Consider the following 24,121-nt stretch of genomic DNA (forward strand, 5'->3'; position numbering starts at 1 on the left):
CTCAGTATGAGGCCCCATCTTACGACCCTGAGATCATGACCTGAGCCAAAATTAAGAGTCAGATGCTCAACTTACTGAGCCATTCAGATACCCCACCAGTCTTTGTTTTAAAGTCTATTTTGTCCAATGTAAGTATTGCCACTCCAGCTTTCTTTTAACATCCATATGCATGATAAATGTTTCTCCATCCCCTCACTTTCAATCTGCAGGTGTCTTTAGGTCTAAAATGAATCTCTTGTAGGCAACATATGATAGGTCTTGTTTCTTTATCCACTCTGTCATCCTATGTCTTTTTTTTTTTTTTTTTTTATTATATTATGTTAGTCCCTATACAGTAAGTACATCCCTGGTTTCTGATGTAAAATTCGATGATTCATTAGTTGTGTATAACACCCAGTGCACCATGCAATATGTGCCCTCTTTACTACCCATCACCAGTCTATCCCATTCCCCCACCCCCTCCCCTCTGGAGCCCTCAGTTTGTTTCTCAGAGTCCATAGTCTCTCATGCTTCATTCCCCCTTCTGATTACCCCCCCTTTCTTTATCCCTTTCCTCCCCTACCGATTTTCCTAGTTCTTATGTTCCATAGATGAGAGAAATCATATGATAATTGTCTTTCTCTGCTTGACTTATTTCACTTAGCATTATCTCCTCCGGTGCTGTCCAGGTTGCAGCAAATGTTGAGAACTCGTTCTTTCTGATAGCTGAGTAATATTCCATTGTATATATGGACCACAACTTCTTAATCCAGTCATCTGTGAAGGGCATCTCGGTTCCTTCCATGATTTAGCTATTGTGGACAATGCTGCTATGAACATTGGGGTGCATATGGCCCTTCTCTTCACTACGTCTGTGTCTTTGGGGTAAATACCCAGACCCTATGTCTTTTGGTTGGAGCATTTAGTCCATTTACATTCAAAGTAATTATTGACAGATATGTATTTATTGCCATTTTGTTACTTGTTTGTGTTTGTTTTTCTAGGTTTTTTTGGTGATCCTTTCTTGCTCTCTTTCGTGATTTGTTGGCTTTCTTTAGTGATATACTTGGATTCCTATATCTTTATTTTTTGCATGTCTGTTACTGGTTTTTGATTTGTAATTAGCATTTGGTTTGTATAAAACATCTGCATATAACAATCTATATTAAGTTGATGGTTGCTTAAGTTTGAACCCATTCTTCACTCCTTTCCTCCCCATGTTTTAAGTATATGGTGTCATATTTTCCATCATTTTAGTGTATGAATCCCTTGACTGATTTTTATAGAAATACTTATTTTCACTGCTTTTTTGTTTTTTACTTTTCATACTCTCACTTATGGTCTTTCTTTTCCACTCAGAGTCCCTGTTAATATTTCTTATATGGCTGGCTTAGTGGTCATGAACTCCTTTAGCTCTTCTTTGTCTGGGAAACCTTTATTTCTCCTTCTGTTCTGACTGATAACCTTGCTGCATAGAGTATTTTTGGCTGCAGATTTTCCCCTTTCAGCACTTTGAATATATCTTGCTACTCCCTTCTGGCCTTCAAAGTTTCTGCTGAAAAATTTGCAGATAGCTTTATAGGGATTTCCCCTTGTATGTAACTGTCGTTCTTTCCTCTTGCTGCTTTTTAATAGATTCTTTCCAAAAACCTACTAATAGAGATTAACATAATATGATTTTAAGATATTTTGTTATGATACAGCAGTTTTATACAGTTTGTAATTTGCTATTACTATTATTATTTATGATGTTGACTTTTGCTGAAATGATAATCTTTATAGATAAAAGAATATGTACATGGAATGTTCTATTAGGTCTTTTCATATTCATAGAGATTTTGCTTTTAATTGATTTTTTCTTTTTTGATCACAAAGAATGTCTTCAACTTAGCTGAAGGCCAAATACAAAGAAAATAATAACAGAATTGGAGTAGTAAAAAGTAGAAGTCTGTAAATGTTCCAAAAGGGATCTAACTTCTAGAAAATGATAGTATTTAGTATGCAGAATTCCAGATTGCCAGGAAACCATCCTAGACTTCAAACACTAAAATAAAAATCTGGAGACCAAGAAACCAAATTTTTGTCAATATTTATTGGATTTGTGGTTGCCGAGGCACCACAGTCTTTGACTTGCCCATAGTTCAAAACACACTGCAGTTTCCTTGTTAAAAGAAATATTAATATGAGATTGCTTATAGCAGTGAGTCAATAGCCAACTCAGAGAGTAAAGTTCAAATACAATTGCCTTTATGTATTCTTCTGGTTTTCTCACAACTGCATTCTACACCAAAAGTAAGACATCAAGATGAACAATATTTAGGTAGACAGGAACAGTTGGCCCTATAATAAATGATCTTAACACTTAGTTCAGATAGCTGGATAAAGGTGAGACTTAGAACTCATGAAATCCCAAAGAATATGTGCATTCATTCATTCAACAACATTTACTGAGAACCAACTAAGTATGTGCTAGCTTAGCATGTACTACACAAGTACTAAAGAAAAAAGGAAAAATAAAATATGTTTACAACTCACAATAATACAATGTAACATTATATAAACAAATTACAAAGAAAAGGAATGAGAAAGATTCATTTATGTGGTGGGAGGCAACCTTCTAAAATGGCTCCCAGTGATCCCTGCCTTCTGGTATTTTTGCTCTTGCATAATCCCCTCCTCTTTAGTGTGGTCTGGATGTAGTGCTGCTTATAATGAATAGAATAATAGCTAAAGTAATGAAATGTCACATCCAAGATTAGCTCTAAAATATTATGATTTCCATCTTGCTGTCACTCTCTGTCTTTGGCTCTTTCTCTTGCTGGCTCTGATGAAGCAAATTGCCATTTTCTGAGCTGCCCCAATGGAGAGTTCCGCATGGGAAAGTACTGAGGGCAAACTTCGGCCACTAGCAAACAAAGAACTAAATCTTGCCAACAATAACATGAATGAACTTGGAATTGATTAGCCTTGAGATGAATATGGCCCTGGCCAACATTTTGATTTCAACTCTGTGAAAGCTCTGAAGCAGAGGACCCTGTTCCTGACCTACAACAACACAAGATAATAAATGTTGTTATAAGCGATTAAGTTTTGGGGTAATTTGTTATGCAGCAATAGATAACTAATACAATTAAGAAGAAAAGCAAGGGCAATGAAAACAGAAGGAACGGCACTTGCAGAGATGAGAGGGGAAAGTATAGATGAAATTCTGGAATGGCAAATGATCTTGTGTGGTTATAGCATGAAGTATCCTTGTAAGAATGACTCAAGATAAGGTTTAAGATGAGGATTGGAGGCCAAATTGTAAAATTGTTTAATGTCATTTGTATCAATCAGTCAGGGTTCCCTTAAGGGAAACAGAAACCTCTCTAAATATTTTAAACAGAAAAAGTTTAATATGGAGAATTAGGTGCTTATGAAATCACTAGAAGTGCTTAGAACTAAGCCTGATCACTGTTATGACTATAATTGCCTCTCAATACCCATGAAGCTAGGCTAGATTCTGGAACTGTGCTGCAGAAAAGCTCAGTATCTCCATGATCATGCTTGCTATAGCAGTAGCTGAAGTAGCATAACATTGGTCTCTCCTTCTTTCTCATGTGGATGTGCATTAATTGGTAGAGCTTTGATTCCAGAAGTCCAGCTATAGACAGTCTGGGAAGAGTAGTTTCAGTTTTTCATCCTCTACAGTTTAAGAAGGCGGGCCAGTGATGGGTGTTAAGGAGGGCACATATTACATGATGCACTGGGTGTTATACACAAAGAATGAATCATTGAACTTTACATCAAAAACTAAGGATATACTGGATGGTGACTAACATCACATAATAAAAAATTATTATAAAAAATAAGAAGGCACACACTTAAAATGGATGCTGAATGCCAACTCACCATATCCACTTAGTACAGTAGTGTGTTCAGATTTGCTTCTGGAAAAAAATGGGGAGCTCTCAAAGGTCTGAGGAATGGTATAATAAGCTCTTCATCTGAGAAAATTCATTTATGTAGTATAAGAGGATGGACTGTAGGTGTGACAGAGAGGTTGCTGAGACTGGAAACAGAGCAATAGTATAGAAGAAAAGTGATAAGAGCTTGAACTCAGGTCTGGGAAATAGCAAGGAGAGGGTGAGAGAATGTGTAAGACAAAATAAATTGAGTTCATTCCAATTCAGTTAATATCTAATGCCACCATTCAAACTCTGTCCCTTAATTCAGGTATCCTGAGTGATACCACTCTTGGGATTGTATTTTTTTTTTAAATGTAATGATAGTACTCCAGGAACTCTACTTTCTTACTGTATTATCACGTCTAATAATTCTTTATCCTTAATTAAGTTTAGATCTCCATGATTCAGGCTTGGAGTGGTGCTGAAGTGAAAGAAATACAGCACAACAACCAAAATTAACTTCAAAATAATCCTTTATTTTTCATTTCTCAAAAACTAGGTTTATACATACGCCACAGCAAAGTCTGTAAGAATTTCCTTCTGATCCTATCTACTTCCATCACAGACCCCAACGACCTGGGGCATCTCCCTCCATAAAGCCCCCAAATCTCTCTTGACACCTAGCCCCCTGCAATTCTTTGTTTTCCTCATTTCCCTTTCATCCCTGCCTCCTGTCATTCCTAAGGTTGACTTAGACTCTTTCCAGCAAAGTAAACCTTTCCTTTTTTGAGAGGGAGATATGGAGAAAATTAGACTGGCGATTGGAGAAGTAAAGTTTGCATGTTAATGTTTGTCCTGCCACAGTTTTCACTGTCAACTATTAGATAGTTTTCTTCATTTTTTTTACCTCCAAACTAATATCTCCTTATTCCCTACCAAAACACTTGCATGTTAATGGCTTAAAAATCTTTATCTTTAGTCCTGCCTTTCCCCAAATCTAAAAATTTACCTGTCTTCTAGATACTTCCACCCAGATATTCTGTTTCTGTACCAGAAACAGCACATTCTCAAGCCAAGTTCATTATCTTCTATCTCAAATATGCTTCCTTTTTCCTCATACCCTAACTTGGCTAGTGAAATAACCATTCGTGTAGTTGCCCAAGTTGAAAACTCCACTGTCATTTTTTGGTTACTTTAATATTTCATCAATTAGCCAGTATTTCTGATGTTAGTCTCGGGAATATATCTGGAATCCAGTTTCTGTCCTATCTGCATTGCCATAGTCCAAGCCCTTCTCATTTCACACTGGCACACTTTGTCTTACTGTCTCTGATCCCTCTTTTCTGTAGTTCAGCAATTCCCATTCACTGATCCTGGGACCCGCTAGATCAGATTCTTTGGTAGTTTTTTGCTTTTATTTGTTTGCTTCAGTACAGCTCTCTAGGTCCTAAGCATGAAAAAACATTCATTCTTTGGGCTGGGTTGAGAGCCCATGATTTTGAGCTTTTACAAATCTCCATAGATAGGTCTGATGATGAGCAAGGTTTGGCTTAACAATTTCTTTAGTCCATATTTTACACCACTACCACTACAATCATTTCAGAATCCCAAAAATCTTATTACATCTCTGTGATGATCATAATGCCATGATGCTTTCCTTAGCCAATCAGGAGCCTAGGAAAGGAAACCCTGCAGTACTGGTCACTTGCATACCTTCCTAGCTTCATTTCCCCCCATCTCTTACCTATTACCATGATACCTTAGGCAGCAGCCACAATACACAACTGGTTATCCAGGCCTAAATTATAGAATTTAGTATAGTTAGGTTCAAAGTACTGTGCATTGTAAATTGTCTCTCTCTCCTTCCAGATACTGAGCTCTTTCTTTGCTTAATGTTAATGGTCTGTGTATGTAGTAGGCAAGGCTGGGGTAGGGGGATGGAATGTGGAAGGAGAGACAATTAGGAGGGTAGAAGGAGTTAGATCCCAATCGTAGGACTTGTTTACTAGGTCTCAGCATGTCTACTTTATCCTAAAAGGTTATCTTAAGTACAGCTCAGAGAATTATTTTCTCTAGTTGATTGGTACAGGGCACTCCTTTGATTGGTATTTATCAGTGAGTGAATCATCACTGGTAAAATGAGGAAAATAAGGTCCATGTAGTCAGTTTTTTGTAAAACTAGACTTATTTAGTGTCTTCTTTGTTCTGATTTTATATCCTTGCCCTTTGCTATCTTTTGTAAAATGATAGCAATAGAAGTATAATTTTCAGATGTCTTTATCTGAAAACATTAAAGAGTTAAAAAGCCTATTTCGGCCTCTAAATTTAAAAAAGAATTATTGGTCTGTGAAATTAGAAACTACTGGGACTGCTATTGCCTGGGTGTCTGGGAGAGGGCCTAGTAGCAATGAGCACTTTATTTCTAATATCATTCTCAAAAAAAAAAAAAAAAAAACCCCAACCAATCAAACAAAAAAGCTAGAAGAGACAAGGGTTCCCTGGAGAAGTGGCTGATTTTCGGACTGGGATGGGAAATATGTAAGATAAGCGTGGATTATTGTATAGTGTCAGAAAGTAAGGAGGTACCCAATAAAAACACAGTGATGGGGGTAGGTTAAAGGGATATAGGAACAAACTAAAAGGATTCCCAGTGATCAAAGCAGGAACAATTTGAGCAAAACATAAATAGCTTTGGATTAATAACATAAAGTAGAAAATAAATATTCATCCACACTGATGTAAATAAAAGATTAAATAAATTAATGAGGGAGAATAGATGAATCTCCTATGCAGAATTCCAAATAATGTATTTAGATATTCTGCTTTTGAGGAGGCAGAGCATAACCACCCTCTGTTTTTGTATGGGCTGTGCATGGTGACTTTTTTTCCAAAGAGTACAGTATGGAAAGAGGGAAAGAGAGTAACTTTACATGGGAGAAAACTGATGAACATTACCCCAGTCAGGTGCTCAAGGTTAATGTCCACAGTGATAAGTCATGTTGATAGTATGTATGTTTGATATGCTGTGATGAAAATATCACTTTACCTCTGTGGTCTTTCTCCCCTTTTCCAGTGTAATCATAAGAAAACATCAGACAAACCTCAGTTGAAGGATATTATGAGCAATACCTCACCAGTACTCCTCAAAACTGGCAAAGTTATCAAGAACAAGGAAAGTTTGAGAAACTTTCATAACCAGGAGGAGCCTATGGACGTGTTACAACTAACTGTAATATGGTATCTTACATGGGATCCTGAAACAAAAAAAATGGATATAAGGTAAGAACTAGGGAAGTGAGAATGAAGTATAAATTTTAGTTAATAATAATGTATCAATATTGGTTCATTAATCATGACAAATGTACCATACTAATACAAGATGTTAATAATAGAGGAAACTGGGTATAGGGTATATGAGAAATCTTTGTTACTACCTTCACTTTTTTTTTGTAAATTTAAAATTATTCTAAAAAAGTTTATTTTTAAAAAGTAAATGGCGTAGATACTGAAGGGGGACATCCTAAATCACATCAGCACTGTCTGGACATTTGGGCATTTCCTGGGGAACATACATAGAGGAGAGTGCTCTCAGGTAGTTTTAGTAGGTTAAAATGTTCTTAGATCAAACCTGACCTTACATATAGACTATTGTAAGGTAAACAACTAAACTTTATTTACATTTAACTAGGACATTGGATTAGCAAATAATTGCTTTTGTTCCTTTTAGGAAACTTAACCTTTTCTTTTTTGGTGTGTAAGTGACTCTCTCATTTCTTGGTAAGAATTTATTTACTTGCATGTTATTGTTGTCCTTAGAAACCTGCTTTCTCCTAGAGCAATTGATTTTGCTTTGGGCACTAGATAAAGTTTAGAGAAGGGCAATAACATGTAGGATTCTTTGCTCTGGGAATCAATGTGATTCAATCCTATTCAAGCCAAAGGGCATTTATAAACTCCCATTATGTGCAAGCATGTGCTGGGCCTCAAGTCACCAGCTTTTCTTGAGCTTTCTGTCCTTAGAAACCAGTTTGTTTTTATTGGAACTACATCAGCATGTTTATATGTGATAGTTGGCCTGGTTTTTTATAAAAAGCAGGTAGTTTCACAAGGAAGTGGATGTATACTGTTTGAGCCAGGGAAACAGGCATGAAGAGGAGGTATTTCTGGGCAGGGAGATCCTGTGCACCACCTAGAAACGTAATTAGATGGCTGTCTACCTGCCTTGTTTGAAGACTGGCTTTGGTAGGCTGGACTGTAGGTCTGAATTGGGGTCATCTGTCATATACTTCCAATTTCTCTTTGTTCAATGAAGAATAAAGAGAATTTGACTAGGAAGAAGGAGGCTTTTAGAGCAGGCTGTACTTCTAGCTATCTATAACATTTGACTTCATTTTTTTAACTTTGTGAAGAATTTGAGAAGCTTATCTTTGATCCTTGTGAGACTTAAATTTTCTAGCCATATGAGCTGGACCAGGTAAGTCTTTGCTGAGGTTGGTGACTGCATCAATGAGGGAATAGTTCTCAAAGATTTTTAGTGGTTCTCTTTTTTTCCTTGTTATTGCAAATGGATTTAAGAAAAATTCCCTGAAGTTGAGACAGGAGTCCTGAGTTATTTTTCTTATTTGTTTTGGCAAGTGACGAATTTCAAGCTTACATCCTGGAATAGTTGACACTGCTATATTGTCATTTGCAAAAGAAGTGTGGTGGTATAGGGAAAGGAGTATGGGCTCTGCAGTCATTCTGACTTGGGATTGAATCCTGCCTTTGGCACATAGAAAAGTGATTTAACTCCTCTAAATCCAATTTCCCAATTAATAAAAAAATGACAGTAATAATTCTTCTCAGGGGAAACAATGATTAAATAGGGCAACATGTGAAAATGACTATCACTTAGTAGGTACTCAGTGTTTTTCCCTTCTTTCTTCCTCCTTTCCTTCCTTCCTCTCCTTCTTTTCTCCTTACCTTTCTTCCATAATGATGAAAGTTACATATTTCATCAATATGTTTGCAATCGGCATCTGGGCTGGCTTGTGATTATATGTGGATGGGTGAGGTTTTTCTCCTTCCCTCTTCCTCCTCCTGAGTAGGGCATATATCTGTCTAAATAAATAGTAGATGATAGAATCGTAGCATATGGTAGATGCCCACAAGATGGGAGATCTAGTGTGGAAGATCTGATTATTTTTTCAGCTAACATACATAGAGGGAAGGCCATTACACAGGCTCTTTCTGCTTTTTCTTCTTTGCTCCCTAAGAACTAGATGAGGCTGATAAAACTTAAGGACTGACAAACCAGCATTTCAAACTCACAGACCTCAGTGCCAGGAAGATTGTAAAGAGTGAAATGGGCTGGGTGTGAAGGAAAAAAAGGCAATAGTGTTATGGAGATCCATAGGACAGGGCAACTTTATTTTGGCATGAAGATGTAATAGAGCGCGAAGACTGTGGTAAAGTGAAGCAAGTGAGGCCCTTTTAAAGGGGGCAGCCACTACTTAGTCTGAGATAATTATTGCTGTGGGGCAATATGGGCTCTCAATCTCCAGATCTTCCCATTTTTTCAAGGCAATCCAGGAATATAAATATGTGAAAACTCTTGATTTTTTAAAAAAGTTTTTAAGTAATCTCTACACTCAACATGGGGCTTGAACTTACAACCCCGTGATCAAGAGTCACATGCTTTACTGATTGAGCCAGGCAGGCACCCCTTGATTTTGCATTCTTGGCAATTAAATCAAAATTTAAGATAATACTCTGGGGGCCAACTGCAAAAGAATGTGCCAGCAGTTTATGGTCTGTGAGCTGAAAGTATCATAGATCTAACTAGCTATGGGGTCACTGGTGAGGGGAAGAAGATATTAGCAGTCCGAAAGGGAAGACCCAAGAGAGGGACAGAGAAAGCTAGAGAAACAGCACAAATGAACAATCCCGAATCCTCAGCTCCCTGTGAGCTCTGACATGGATTATAATGTAGAACCCAAATCCTAAGTAAAGAACTGTTTTATGTGTGCATACTTGACTGACTTAAAATAAGATCACCTGAAGCAAGAATAGCCCCTTATGGTGAGATGTGTACTACCTGGTTTACAAATATTTGCTTTTCAACAACCAAAGTTGTCCTTCTTACTTTGGCAAAAAAACAGATTACTTCAATTTTGCATGGAAGGTCTAATGCAGCTATGTAAATAAGAGAGCAAAGAAATTTTCTAAATACTTTTATTTTTTGACACAAATATCTCTGCACCTTTTGGGCTCTTCTTGCTGAAAAAAGGAGAACTGGTGATACATTTGTTAATGACATTTTAAAAATTGCTTCAGTGTATAGAGGTAATAATGTACTTTTTAAGTATGTTAATAATAAATTAAGGTTATAATGGCTGCCATGTTAGAGAAAATAATGAATAGATTAGTCTTAGTAAAAAATTAGTTTTGCAAGTAGATAAGCTAGGAATATCAAAACTGAAAAAATTAGCTTCATACATTTTACTGTATACAAGTTTTTGATAAATAACATTCAATTATAGAATGTAATACCCAGCACCTGATATATTCAATAAATGTTTGTTAAATTTTACTGCTTTTTAACACAGTAATTTTCCTCAGTAATAGTTTCTCAGATAAAACTCAAAAATTTGTAAGAAATTTGTTTTGGTTCCTTGTAAAAGTGTATACTTCTAGAGAAAATAGCAGCAAGAGAAAGAAAAGAGAGAGTGTGTGTATTCTAAAAAGTGATTCCAACTCAGATTATTCAGAGATGACTACTTTGACCCTATCTGTATTTATAGTCCCTGCTGACAATATGCTGGCAACATCCTTGGCCTCATTCTTTTTCTTTACTTATTTTGGCTTTATAGAGATCAGGTCTCAAGTCATGGGAATCTCCATGGCTTTCAGCTGCTGAACTTTTCTTTCCTCCTTTTGTTCTTGCCTGGCTCAGAAGGGCATGCCAGATGATGTGTGTTACCTTTTCAGAGTGAAGAAACGATCTGGCTTGTGGAATTAGAGAAAGCCTTGGTCTCAGTGGTTTCTTGGTTCTCAACTCACCTGTTCTCAGCCAACCAAAAGCCTCTTTATAAATGTGTTCTGATTAGCTGTTTTAGGTCCCTGTGCTTTGCAAAGCTCCTTTCTCCCACAGAGATATTATTAGGACATAGCCAGGCTAGACAGTCTGTGGGAAGCTTTGGAGGTAGGAGGATAGGATACAGAACTGATTGCAGTAAGAAGGGAATTCCGTTTGGTGAACTTCATAGTCCAAAGGTAGCCCTGAGTTGATTCAATCATTTAGGAACCAAGGGTGGACTTTCTTGTTTGGTTCTTTGGCCCTTTAAGTTTCCCCATCTGGGGCCAGGATATGTATCAGGAAAGTAATCAGGCTTGGTGTGTCCTCTCATTTTTTTCTCTTCTAAACTTCAGCTTCCAGGCATCGCACTGTAGTTTTGGGTGGACTCTTGGGCTCTTCTGGCTTTTTATCAGTTTTCTTTGATTCCTCATTAGGGTTGCTATCATCGGCCTTCTCCTCCTTTACTACTTTGGTTTCAATCATTTCCTTCTGCTGATTCTTGTTTGTAAAAGGAAAGGTCTTCACATACCTATAGGCATAATTATAAAATTAAAGTGAGAGGTTTATATGTAACACATACGCCAATAGATAATGCTTTGTCTGTGAAGGCCCGTATTAGCACAGTATACTAGATACCTTTATTTCAGAGAGATGCTAACATATGCACACTCAAGTACATTAATGCATCCCCACCTTAGTGGATTCATTTAGATGAGACAGTAAGTTTGCGGGCCAGACTTGAGGCTGACCTCAAAACCCTCCCACCAACAATAAAGAATTGAGAATCAAAATAAAACATGTATTTTCCCCCTAGATGTCAGTCTGTTCTTTTTATCTCTTGATTTTCAAAGGGGCAGCATTAACCTGTTGCTAAAGGCTGGATGACAGGCATGTGCTGAAACAGTAGGAAAAGATCAGGTGGTGGGAGGAAAGGTGAGATGAGGGAGAAAATTTACAATATAAGAAGACCATCGTTTCTGTTTTGACCAAGAAAATGCTAACAACAACCCTGGAAAAACACAAGATAGGAATATGACATAGATTATAAGACCAACAATGTGCCAACAAACCCACCTTTTGATGTAGCAAACTGCCAGACCAGCTGCAGCAGCAAAGAAGAGGAGTGCAAGCACTAGCAGAGCCGTGGGGACACCTGGAGGAAACAGACATGGCCTATTGGTCCTTTGCTTAGGCATTGTTGTGTCTGACTCTTCAAATGATTCTACCGATCCAGACAACAGATAATGCAGGAGAAAAGCCTTCTCTGTGATCACGAAGGGGCTACTTAGAATGTTGGGCCCACATCTGCTTCTTTGCTTCTTGCCTATAGAAATCCTTGGCCTTGCCTCGCGCGCTCTCTCTCTTCTATAAATTGCAATGTGAGAGAGGCCATTTCCTCTCTGTGGCCTTGAGATGATATGTTTGGAGCTAATTAAGTGCAAACTCTTCCTTTTAAATAGGAAGACAAACTTTTTAATCATAGGCATTTAAGGTAATATTTTAAAAAGAACTTTGGGGCGCCTGGGTAGCGCAGTCGTTAAGCATCTGCCTTCGGCTCAGGGCGTGATCCCGGCGTTATGGGATCGAGCCCCACATCGGGCCCCTCGGCTGGGAGCCTGCTTCTTCCTTTACCTCTCCCCTGCTTGTGTTCTCTCTCTCACTGGCTGTCTCTCTGTCACATAAATAAATAAAATCTTTAAAAAAAATTAAAAGAACTTTGATGTATTGATAGATAGTGATTTATTTTTAAAAGGCTTTGAGTTTTAAAGTGAAGCTATTTTATACTTATGATTTTTAGTTTAATCATTAAGGTTTTTTAGGGTCCTCAAGTTCTATGACTTTTTGAAAATTGAGTTTGCATTAAGGTTTTACTTGTGTTTGGCAGGTCCTAAGTACCTAATCTGGAGACAGCATGGTTTTTATGTACTGTCTGTTATACATAAACACACACACACACACACACATACCGTGCAAACACAAAGCTTTTACCTCCAAACCCGACGGCTTCATTCTTGAATGCTGCTTTATTTTCAATGTATGACTCGGTTTCTGTTTTTGTAGATATGGTGCTAGTTTCCACAAAACCTTCTGTTATGCAAATCAATTTTCTTTTCCTTCGAGTAGAAGTGGCAACCAGAGCAGAAGTAGGAGCAAGAGTAGGTGTAGCAGAGTAGGGTGCGTCAGTAGGTGAAGCTGAGTACGCACTGTCACTGACAATCACTTCTGTTGTGTATGTTGCCTCTTCAGTGTTGAATATGGGATCGTTGGTGGTGATAATTTCTGGAAGGCATGAGTTAATCCAAGTATCTGTTGGGGGAGGGAAAAATAAAGTAACAAGTAAGTATTAAAACAGCCTCCTGATTGTTCTTCCTGCCTCTAGTCTTACTCCTCTCCAGTCCCCTTATAGTGCAGCCAGAATGATCTTAAAAAATGCAAATCTAGGGGGCGCCTGGGTGGCACCGCGGTTAAGCGTCTGCCTTCGGCTCAGGGCGTGATCCCGGCGGCGTTGTGGGATCGAGCCCCACATCAGGCTCCTCTGCTATGAGCCTGCTTCTTCATCTCCCACTCCCCTTGCTTGTGTTCCCTCTCTTGCTGGCTGTCTCTGTCTCTGTCAAGTAAATAAATAAAATCTTTAAAAAAAAAAAGATTTAAAAAATGCAAATCTAATCATGTCACTTCCTTCCTTAGAATCCTTCAGTGACTGCCTCTACTGCACGGCCTATAAGGCCCCCAGTGATCTGTCCCCTGCTGACATGGCTAGCCTTATCTGATCAGTGTGTCTCTCATTCCTCCTGCCTTCTCAGATTTCTTCTGTTTTTTGATATGCTTTCTGTCATATCCAAGCCTTTGGCCATGATGCTTTCTTTACCTGTAAGACTCTTTGCCCTTCTTTACTTAGCGCTTACTTATCCCTCAAGTCTCAGATTGAATATCTCTTTATTAGACTTGATGACTAGATTGGGTCCCTAGGCATATGTTTTTGTACCTCCTTATACTTCCCTTGTCAAGGTTCTCATTGCACTGCTCTACACTGGACTGAGCTCCCTGGAAGCAGGAGCCCTGTCTGTCTTGGTCATCGTGGTATGTTCTCTGTGCTTAACTCATAGTTCATGCTTGATAAATATTTAATGAATAAAGAAAGGATGGAGAAGTGACAGGATGGAAGGAGTAGATGGGGAAACTGAATATACACACATGACAATATACACTTCAGGACAAAGATCAAAAACCAGATTTCTCTGTGCTCTTCAAAATAAAATTTTTTTAGGGGAGCAGAGGAGGGATATAGATTTGCTTTCTAATCTGTTGAATGTGATAGAGAGGACACAACATTTTTTGAGCATCTTATCTGAGTCAGTTGTGACACTTCATTTAACAATTTTATTAAAGTCTCATTTTATAGGAGGAAACTGAAGTTTAGTGAAATTGAATATCTTGCCGAAATTCATATTAGTTGGTAAATGACAGATCCATGTAATGTATTATAATATGAATTTCCATCTATTTTAAATTCCTGCTTATTTCTGGCAATGGGTAGCATCAGCTAGAATGTCAGTTAAGAAGAAAAAGTTATTCCATTCATTTTTGAAAAATACAATAAATTATCAATGAAGGTCATAGATACTACTGATAAAACATTTTGACTATACACACATTAAGTCAGAATTTTATAATATTTATTTTACTTTTTAAACATCTCTATTCAAACACACATCATCCTTGACTTTTGCCTTGAACTTTTAGTTACATTTCTTTTTTTTTTTTTTAAAGATTTTATTTATTTATTTGACAGAGATAGAGACAGCCAGTGAGAGAGGGAACAGAAGCAGGGGCAGTGGGAGAGGAAGGAGCAGGCTCATACTGGAGGAGCCTGATGTGGGGCTCGATCCCATAACGCCGGGATCACACCCTGAGCTGAAGGCAGACGCTTAACTGCTGTGCCACCCAGGCGCCCCTTTAGTTACATTTCTTATTCTTGAGCACATGCTAAGTTTTTCCTTCAAAAAATGAAAATATTTTAATATCAGGGGAAAGAAATACTGAGTACAACATACTATGTTGGGAACTGAAAATACAGAGACATACAGCATAGTTTCAGTTTCCATCAGACAGATGTATTTTGTTAAAGGTATTTTGTTAAAGGTAGGGGATTCACAGAGGAGATGGTATGGGGGATTAACATGTTTGTTCAACAAATATTTATTGAGCACCAACTCTGTGCCAAATACTCATGGTACAAAGAAGACAGAGTCCTTACTTTTTAAGGGGCCTATATGCTAATGGAAGGATAGATTAAGAAGAAGAAAAAAAAAAAAGGCCAGGGGCGCCTGGGTGGCTCAGTTGGTTAAGCATCTAACTTTTGATTTCAGCTCAGGTCGTGATCTCAGAATTGTGAGATTGAGCCCAGTGTAGGACTCCGTGCCAGGCATGGAGCCTGCTTGGAATTCTCTTTCTCCCTCTCTCTCTGCACCACCCCTGGCCCTCTCCATCTCTCTTTAAAAAAAAAAAAAAAGCCAGAAACTTTAGAGGATGATAAATGTTAAGAAGAAAATTAAACAGGATAAAGATTAAACTGGTAGGGGTAGGGAATGGGAGATGGATACTTTGAATAGGATGATAAGAGAAAGTGGGGAAGTGATACTTAGGCTGAGACCTAAATGATAAGTAGTAGCCAGTCATTGAAGATCTAGGGCAAAAGTATTCCAAGTAAAGAGAACAGGCAAGAGCCCAAAGTTGAATGAACTCAGTGTGTTTGATGAATAGCAGACCAGCATGGCTGGAACACAGCAGTAGATCATCTAGTAGGGAAGACGTAACAGAATATTCCAGTCATTAGGGATAGCATGACCCAAGAATCCGGAAGTTGGAAAATGTAGTTATACTGAAAAATGACAAGGAGTATAGTGTGGCTGGAGGGTAGGGTTGTGATTGGGAGCGTGGAAGATTGCAAGGAGATGACTGGGAAGATAGGGTGGAGCCAGAGTATTGACATTCATAATGGCCATGTTAAAGCATTTGGAATTTATTTTGTAGGAGATGGGATTTTCAACTGGGTCCACAAACCTCCCAACTGATATACAGCAGGAGTTCTCATACATGCTCACTTTTGTGTGTAAAAGGCTTCATAGTTTACATCATAGTCTCAAATAGGAAGTCACACAAGGGCTGTGGAGCAGAGGAGTAATACAGTTATCAGTGGAGGCATGTGGAGGATGAAATGCAATGGGGAGAGAGTATAATCCAGGAACAAGGAGGGTTATTGCAATTGCAAAGAAATAGGGGAATCTAGAAGTACCTGGAATCCTAAAACTTAGAGATCTCCTAGGAAATAGTGATTTTGAACCCTGGCTATACATTGGAATCATCTGGGGAGCTTTTAAAAAACATGATGCCCAGAACCCAACCCAGGCCTGGTATGTTATTGATGTGTAGTAATCACCATGGAAAGTGCTACATGGAAGTAGTATGGCTCAATATTTAAATCCTGGCTCTTTCCTTTATTGACTATGACCATAGCAAAATGCGCGCTAAACATCAGTCATTTCTCCTGGAAAATAGAAATGATACATTTGTGTCATTTTACTGAGAATTAATGAGATAATAAATGCGTAGGGCCTAGCATAATGTATGGGCATGATAGATAGGATCTATCTAAGAATTAGTTTCCTTTGCCTCCCTGTTCATTATATGTGGCCAAGAGGGCCACAGTGTGAGGGAGCAATAGCAGTCTGATCCTGTGATCCTACTGGGTTGAGGGCACACCTAGGAGTGTTAGGACCTAGCTCTCCTTCCCCTCTAAACTATGAATAGAATTTCTTTAGAATGTGCCAAGGACTCTGATATTAAACACAGGGTGTGTTGGACTCTCAAGAGGAAGGATAGGAGTAAGGGGTATGGCAAGGCTTCTTGAAGAGGCTGGCACTTGAGAATTGAATAAGGAGTAGCAGTTAGCTCAGTGGGGAGGAAGATGGGCCTTGCGGCAGAGTTGGAACAGCATGAAACAGATGCTGCATGCAGAGCATTCAAAGCACTTTGGTCTAGTCTCCCAAAGCCCACAAAAGATAGCAATAAAAAAAAGACAATTAGGATAAGGTGTAGGGTCAGGTTTAGGGTTATTCTAATCCTCAGACCTCACAAGTTAGCCATAAAAAAGAAAGTTACAAAAACAAAGAAACATAGGATGAGTTTAGGAGTAGTGTTAGGATAAGGGTTAGGTTAACTCTGATCCTCACAAAGATGGCAAACAGAAGCAGGTGAGCCTAATTTATTTCAGAACGATAATATATCCACACAGAGTTGTGAATTTTTCAAGTCATTTTTGCACGTAGTTTTTTGACAGTACACCCTTATAGGGCTATATTCTGGGGACTGAAAGAAATGCAAAGAAATCTCAAGTTTCACTCAATAGATTCATTATTCCTAATAATGTTTGTTTTATAATTTTGAAACTATTATAGGATAAGGAAGTATATTACTATTATTTATTGGGAACTAAGATCTGTGTAAGAGAAAAAAGATGCAGGTATAAAACAAACTAAGAAAAAATTTGAATTGTTAAATTTGAGTTGAAAATATCAATACAAATTCATAATTTTTAGATATATGTATATATGTGTAAACATATACAAAACTATCCACTACAAATACTGAGAAGCAATGAAAATTCCAGTGGTAATGAGAGTTATTTGAATCCTGATCTTGGTTTCTAATTCACATTTTCCATTACAAAGAACCTGGGCTTCTCGGAGCAATAAATGGCTGATTCCACACCAGGGACAGAGAAGTACAAAGTAAGTCTGGGACATGCTGTTATTATGTTAGAAAGAAAGGAATTGCTCTAATACTAATGGAATAAAGGACACAGAAGTCAACTAGAGGGGCTCCTACTCACCAAATTTGGGACAATTTGAGCATCAAAAAGAATAAAAGAATGATAATTGTAAAATTGATTATAACACGTTGAATACACAGAAATAAGTAAAATGTCATGTGTCCATAGTAGTATAAGGAGGAGGGAAGAGGGGTGTGTGTGTGTGTGTGTGTGTGTGTGTGTGTGAGAGAGAGAGAGAGAGAGAGAGGGAGAAAGAGAGAAATTCTTCTTTATCAAAGAATGCCAGCTAATAAATGTAGAAGGAAGATTTAGAAAGTCACCATCTTGTAACCCTACATATAATAACTGATTCCAGCAAGAATTACCAATGGCTGCTTAAACTACTAGGTACAAGATGGTTGCAGTCAGAATATTTGCATGGTGCCAAAATATCACAGTGTAGATTACCTACTCATTGCAAGGGGAAAAACATATCTTTCTGAGTTCATTTAGAGAGGTCTGGCATCTTATTCAAATGATCAAAATTAGCATATTAACAATGGGACATACTGACATTAAGTGTGTTTTGTTGAGAAGTGATCTAAAGTACACGATATCATCTATGAAGTTTTTTTATTATTATTATCTGTTAGCCACTGTATAGTACCTTATTAGTTTTTGATGTAGTCTTTTTACCAAAAATATTGAACAAGAGTTGAATCAAGCCTCTGGATCTAACTTTAATTTTACAGGAAATATAGGGGATGGAAGTACAAGTTAAATGAAACCACGAGGAAACACACAAATCCAAGTTCTCTTCCTCTGACCCCATTTTGTGAAGTCCAGAGGGCTGGGTATCATATAATCACACTGACAGCTGGGAGGAAAGCCAGAAAGTTAAAATACCAGGTCATTTGACAGGCATGAGCTGGCTATGAGATATACAGGCTTGTGAACTACCAATTCCCCAGCCAAAAGTGGTGGGCAGAAGAAGCAGAGGATAGGAGGATGATGGTGAAACAAATGTTGAAAGAAGCTTTATGTTCCAGTCTTGACTCTGCCACCAACTGAGCAAGCCAAACCTCCAACCTGAGCTGTCATTTCATCCATGAAATGAGGAAAGAAGACAAAGTGTCTTTCAGGTCTCTTTCTAGGTCAAAGCCTCCTGATTCGGAGAACTGCTTGGACCCTATGTTGCCTTTGGGCAACATAATGTTGCTAGTGCATATTTATCTCTTGATCTTAGAGTATGACTTTGGAATCTATCCTTGTGTGTGACCACTTGGCTGTCTGACCCTCAGAATGTCAGATTTATAGTATGTATGAAGAATAATAAATCAGCAGAAGTTCTTATGATAAACTGAAAAACTTTTGAGATGTTCCTTAGGTAAAGCACTTGCGATAAAATGGTTGTGGTCTCCAAGCAAGGTTAAGAGAACAAATGTGTGACTATGAGCAAACCAATTCTATTTTCTAGCTTTAACTCCTTCCTTCGTAAAATGGTCTTATCCTTGAAGAGGTTAAGTGTAGCATCTGAATTTCTTCTCCTCTAAAAAAAATGAAGGTTAAGTTTGAGAGTTAGACCTCTGTTAAAATCTTTGTAGTAGTGAGAATGTAGACAAATGTACTTATGTCCTCTGAGCTAAATTTCCCCTTCTACGAAATGGGGGTGACAAAATGTACCTCAGAGAAAGATTATCAAGGTTCACTGGGATAACTCCATACATTGCTTTGTCTATAGTGGATATTTCCTTACCTTCTAAGATGGGGGGCATGGGTGATGGAGCCTCCTGGGGATGCTCTCCCCCTATATTGCCATTTAATCATATTTTCCCTAACTTTTTCCTCTGAGGGCCACATGGCCCCTCTAGCCAGGTCACAGAGGCATTAAATGACCATCACCATGATTTCTTCTGCTGCTCAGGGTTACTCTTCTTAGATGGATCATAGAGCTAGAGAAAACGTTGAGAGGCTATAGATCTGACTTACCAGATGAGTTGTAACAGTAGGCCAAGAACTTTTTGCTGACTGAATTTCTCCAAACCAGGACACCTGTCCCGTTCTTCCCACACTTGGGGTTCGGGAGAATCCGAGGGATGACCAAGAACTTATCTGCAACCCAACCATAGCTACAACAGAATACACATTATTTGAATGGATACATTTATTTCTATTGCTGAACAAGAACACAGCGCTGAAAGAGCTCCATCAGTGTTTATGAATCTAGTTGTTTCTCACCTGCAAGTCTCAAAGCCAAACCTCCATGCTGCTTCAACCTGGTTTTTGCTGGCCAAAGTTAGTCCCATCAACCTACAGGCCTCCTGGGCTTCTGCAAAATTCAGCTGCGGGGCTGTCTTTTTATTCACAAGGTTGACCCCCATAATTCTGCATGGCCCTGAGGTGGAAAGTTCTGCAAAGGAATCACAGAAGTCCTCAATTTGCTGCTGTCCTTGTTCCCAGCCTGTAGGCTGTTCTTCTTTGTAGAACATTATTGTCTTGATATAGCAGTGAGGTCCTCACGGCTGGGATTGAAGTTTGGATATAACAGAACACAGGCCAGGCATTTCCCACAAGGACATTCTGCTGGGTTAGCGGGGTCCTTGCTCTTGTCCAAGTTGTACCTCTCATCAGATCTGAGTCTATCATGCCCCACTGCATTAAGGTGCCTTCTTCCTTATGTGGAGGCTTTGGCTACCAGTTCCTGGGGTTGGGTCTAGGTGATGCAGTTGCTGCAAACCTTTTTGGAGTCTATAAAATGAAAGGTCTGAGACTTTGAGAAAGAATTCAGGGCTCTGGTTAATAGACTAATTAACAATACCTCAAATCAATGTGGCTTGGGTATACCACTAATTTCTGAGATGAGCTGCGAAATGTTGCTCTTGGTATAACAGAATGTGAGCATTCTCAGTCCCAGGTCTTCTCTGACCATTGGGGGGCAGGCTTACTCAGAAGTTCCTGGAGGAACTGGGCAGTAAAACTTGCATGGCAAAGAAACCAAATAAAGTAAGTTGAGTTTTATAGTCAGCACTGTATTTAAATCTGGCCTATGTCACTTGCTAGCTCTGTGATCTTAGGCTAATTACTTCATCTCTTTGAGCCTCAGTTTCCTTATTTATAAAATTGAGAAAGTAACAGTATCTATTTTATAGTGTAGGGAGAGTTGAAAGAGTTACTTTAAATAAAAATGCTTAGCATAGTACCTGCCACATAGTATATGCTCAGTAAATCATAAATAACATCATTATGTTATCTCCAAAGCTTTTTGGTTTTAGTCAGCTAATGATTGATCTCCCTAGGGAAGCTGAGGCAGTTGAACAGATGTGTTGTGAATATATTTTACTCAAAAGTTAATGAATCCAAGAGTTCTTTTGATCCCCTTTCTTGGTTCTGGGATTTATAGACTTGTATGAAATTGCAAAGTTGTATTGCATTCAGGTACATTTTTCCTATTGGGCTTTACCCACAAAAGTCCATAAGAGGGCATAACAATCTTCCACGAAGTTGCTTGTACACAGATCTGTGCATTGGATGCCAAGTCAAGTGCTTTGACCAGTTTCTAGGTTGGTATTTAAAATTTCTTCTTGCAAACATGAAAGGAACATTTCTAAGTCTTTCATTAACCTTGCTATGCTCTGGAGCAGGGGGCTGGAAGAGGGGATGTGTATATGATGTACAATTGTTGTAGATGGCCTTACTTGCTTCCAGAACTTGCTCTCACCAAAAGAGAAACTAGAGAGCCAACACCCTAATATGAGTGTTTGTGACGAAACATCCTCTTACGACTATATGCACTAATACTAATACCTCTACCAATACTGATATTAATACTAATGTTAGTATTAATTCTAACATCTATCATCTGTTTATGCTACTCTGTGTCAAACCCTGTCTCCTTTAAAAAAAGTGGAGGCTCAGGAAGATTAAGTAACTTTCCCAAGCCCAAGGATATAGAGCAAGGCAGATTGGGGGCACAAACCCAGTTATGACTGACTCTAAAATCCCAGTTCTTAACTAGGGCACTATTCTGCTTCCCGCTATATTATGGGGGAGATGAACACACCCACGTGTGTGCACGCATGCACACAAACACACATGCACACACACACACACGATACAACTAGAACTGGACTCTCCAAACACACATTTTTCCTGGAATTTGGCTTATTTAGTCCATGAGCTTGCTATTGCTCAAATCTCATGGCTGCTTTTTTGGGAATACCTGCAAAGAAGGTTTATTAATTACACTATAAAGTGGTCTTGCTACTTTTTCATCAAAACTCATTTTTACCTTAAAAGTTATTATTTAGAGTAATGATAGACCTATTCTGGGCAATAGACCTAGCCTTGGTTATTTCGTCTGTTATTAATTGGCTCTGGGACCTTGGACAAGTTAGTGTTCTCATCTATAAAATGGAGATGGTTATATCTTCTTCACAGAATTTTGTCAGAATAGATAACTTGTACCTAGCAGGGGCTGGGTCCATCATAGGTCGTCAACAAATAGTAGTCATTTTTATGCTTTTCTATTTCATTTAAAGACAAAAAGAGGGAGCTGGAATCCAAGAGCGACTCCACTAATCTCTTCCTTAAGATTTTTTTAGGAAACAGCTGGCATAGTAGAAATATCGTATGCTTAGGATCAGACAGAGTGGAATTCAAACCCAAGCTTTATTATTTACCATCTGTATCACATTAGGCAAGTCACTTGGCCTTACTTGAGCCTGTTTCTTCATCTATAAAATGTCTTCTTGAGAAGATTAAATGAAATTTTGTATATTACATATATAAAAATTATATATAACATATGTAATATATAGTAGTTTAATTTCCTTAGGAAATTTTTGCCATCATCAAAGATGGTCTAAAGATTGTGATGGAATCATTGTCATAGAACAATTTTCAGAAGTTTGAGTAATGGCAGCATTGTGGGGAAAAGTGAATAGTATCCCCAGGGGAATTTCAAAGAGGACGAAACTTATTTGAGAGTAACAGTTCTGGTATTTGAAAAAAATCAATTACATAAAATTAAATACAACAATAAATGAATCAACTCAGGATGTCTGATTCCAGGATATTTTATATCATAGAGCATCTTCTAGCATAGGAACACACAATTTTCCTTTTAAAGTGCTCAAATTTTCATTTGCCTGTAGCTGTAATTGAGTGATTTGTGGTTACAATTTTTTTGCCTACATTGCGGAATGAGGTTACTGCTTAGGCATCTCAAAAGCCCAGAAATCACTTAAAGTCATTCCTTTTGTAGGGAGCTAATGACTAATTCTCAAACCTACATTTTCACATTTTTTTCAGTTAATTGGCTGTTTACTTCATATTAAAAACATATATGGTAGTATAGTAAAATCGAAATTAAAATAATTATGCTGAAACTTCCAAAAATATAAAACAGGTCAATATTTAGTGAAAGTTGGCCATTTTCCCCAAACTTAAAATTCATTACAATCATGGTTTATTTCTGCAATGAAACACTTTTAAAAACAAATTATCTCTCCTCAATGTTTTTGATTCAAGATATTCCCATTAAAAAAAAAAAAAGATCCCTTGGGACGCCTGGGTGGCTCAGTCGTTAAGTGTCTGCCTTCGGGTCAGGGCGTGATCCTGGCATTCTGGGATCGAGCCCCACATCAGGCTCCTCTGCTGAGAGCCTGCTTCTCCCTCTCCCACTCCCCCTGCTTGTGTTCCCTCTCTCACTGGCTGTCTCTCTGTCAAATAAATAAATAAAATCTTTAAAAAAAAAATAAAAAAATAAAAAAAAACGATCCCATAACCAAAAATGAAAGTCAAGATAACATAAAGATAAATGTGAATCATTTTGGTGAAGTCAACAATATGGTGAAAACATTTTTGGCAGAGCAATCCTACCAACTAGATCTTCTGTTGACATTGAGGATAACCCCTACTCCCAGCAATCCACAGTTAATAATTTGGTAGGCTTAGGACAGTTTGCAAGATCTTGCCTTGCCTCAGGTTGAAAATCTGGTAAGAAACCTACCTTCTACACGGAGAGATGTGACCAGGAGCCTTGTGGTCCAGATGGAGGCAAAAAGCAACACCAGGCTGAAGCATTTGGCCATTATGCCAACCCCTTCTGAGCCAGAGAAACACCCTGGATGGTCACTGGCAGTAACGGAGGCAGATAATCACCAGTCTGGATGGAGACTTCTGGAAATATATTAGAGCCTCACTGTGCTACTTCATAACTGAGACATCCGGATTTCCCTGCTTTCAAGCTTCTGACTTGTCAAGGTCACTGGGGGAAATGAATGACGTCCCTTAAATGCCCAGGCTGTACTTTGTGGATTGCTTTCTGGAAAATTTAACTAATGCTGACTCAGAAAACACACGAATGAGGAAGGCAGATAGCACAGC

The 24,121-nt window shown here is 38.3% G+C and overlaps 1 protein-coding gene and 1 long non-coding RNA gene across 2 annotated transcripts in view; one reads left to right on the forward strand and one right to left on the reverse strand.

Moving 5' to 3' along the window:
• Positions 1-24,121, forward strand: part of LOC105236217 — a 161,925-nt gene that overhangs the window by 16,780 nt on the left and 121,024 nt on the right. The window contains exon 2 of the long non-coding RNA XR_004627194.1: positions 6,940-7,145. This is a non-coding gene — a long non-coding RNA (uncharacterized LOC105236217). The remainder of the gene's footprint in view (positions 1-6,939; positions 7,146-24,121) is intronic.
• Positions 7,355-24,096, reverse strand: LYVE1 (lymphatic vessel endothelial hyaluronan receptor 1). Its single transcript, XM_002916143.4, has 6 exons — positions 23,745-24,096; positions 19,973-20,144; positions 19,724-19,863; positions 12,913-13,230; positions 11,998-12,076; positions 7,355-11,452 (listed from the first exon to the last, which is right to left on the reverse strand). Exons 1-6 carry the CDS (start codon positions 23,824-23,826, stop codon positions 11,266-11,268), a joined length of 978 nt encoding a protein of 325 aa, XP_002916189.1. The 5' UTR covers positions 23,827-24,096; the 3' UTR covers positions 7,355-11,265.

Source organism: Ailuropoda melanoleuca, chromosome 8, assembly GCF_002007445.2.
Source record: "Ailuropoda melanoleuca isolate Jingjing chromosome 8, ASM200744v2, whole genome shotgun sequence".
Classification (NCBI taxonomy): Eukaryota; Metazoa; Chordata; class Mammalia; order Carnivora; family Ursidae; genus Ailuropoda; species Ailuropoda melanoleuca.

Coding starts and splice junctions, on each gene's coding strand:
- LYVE1 (XM_002916143.4), bottom strand. CDS start 23,826: ATGGCCAAATGCTTCAGCCTGGTGTTGCTTTTTGCCTCCATCTGGACC. Junction 20,145..23,744: donor CACATCTCTCCGTGTAGAAG/GTAGGTTTCTTA, acceptor ATTCCTTTGCAG/AACTTTCCACCTCAGGGCCA. Junction 11,453..11,997: donor GCAGTTTGCTACATCAAAAG/GTGGGTTTGTTG, acceptor TTATGCCTATAG/GTATGTGAAGACCTTTCCTT.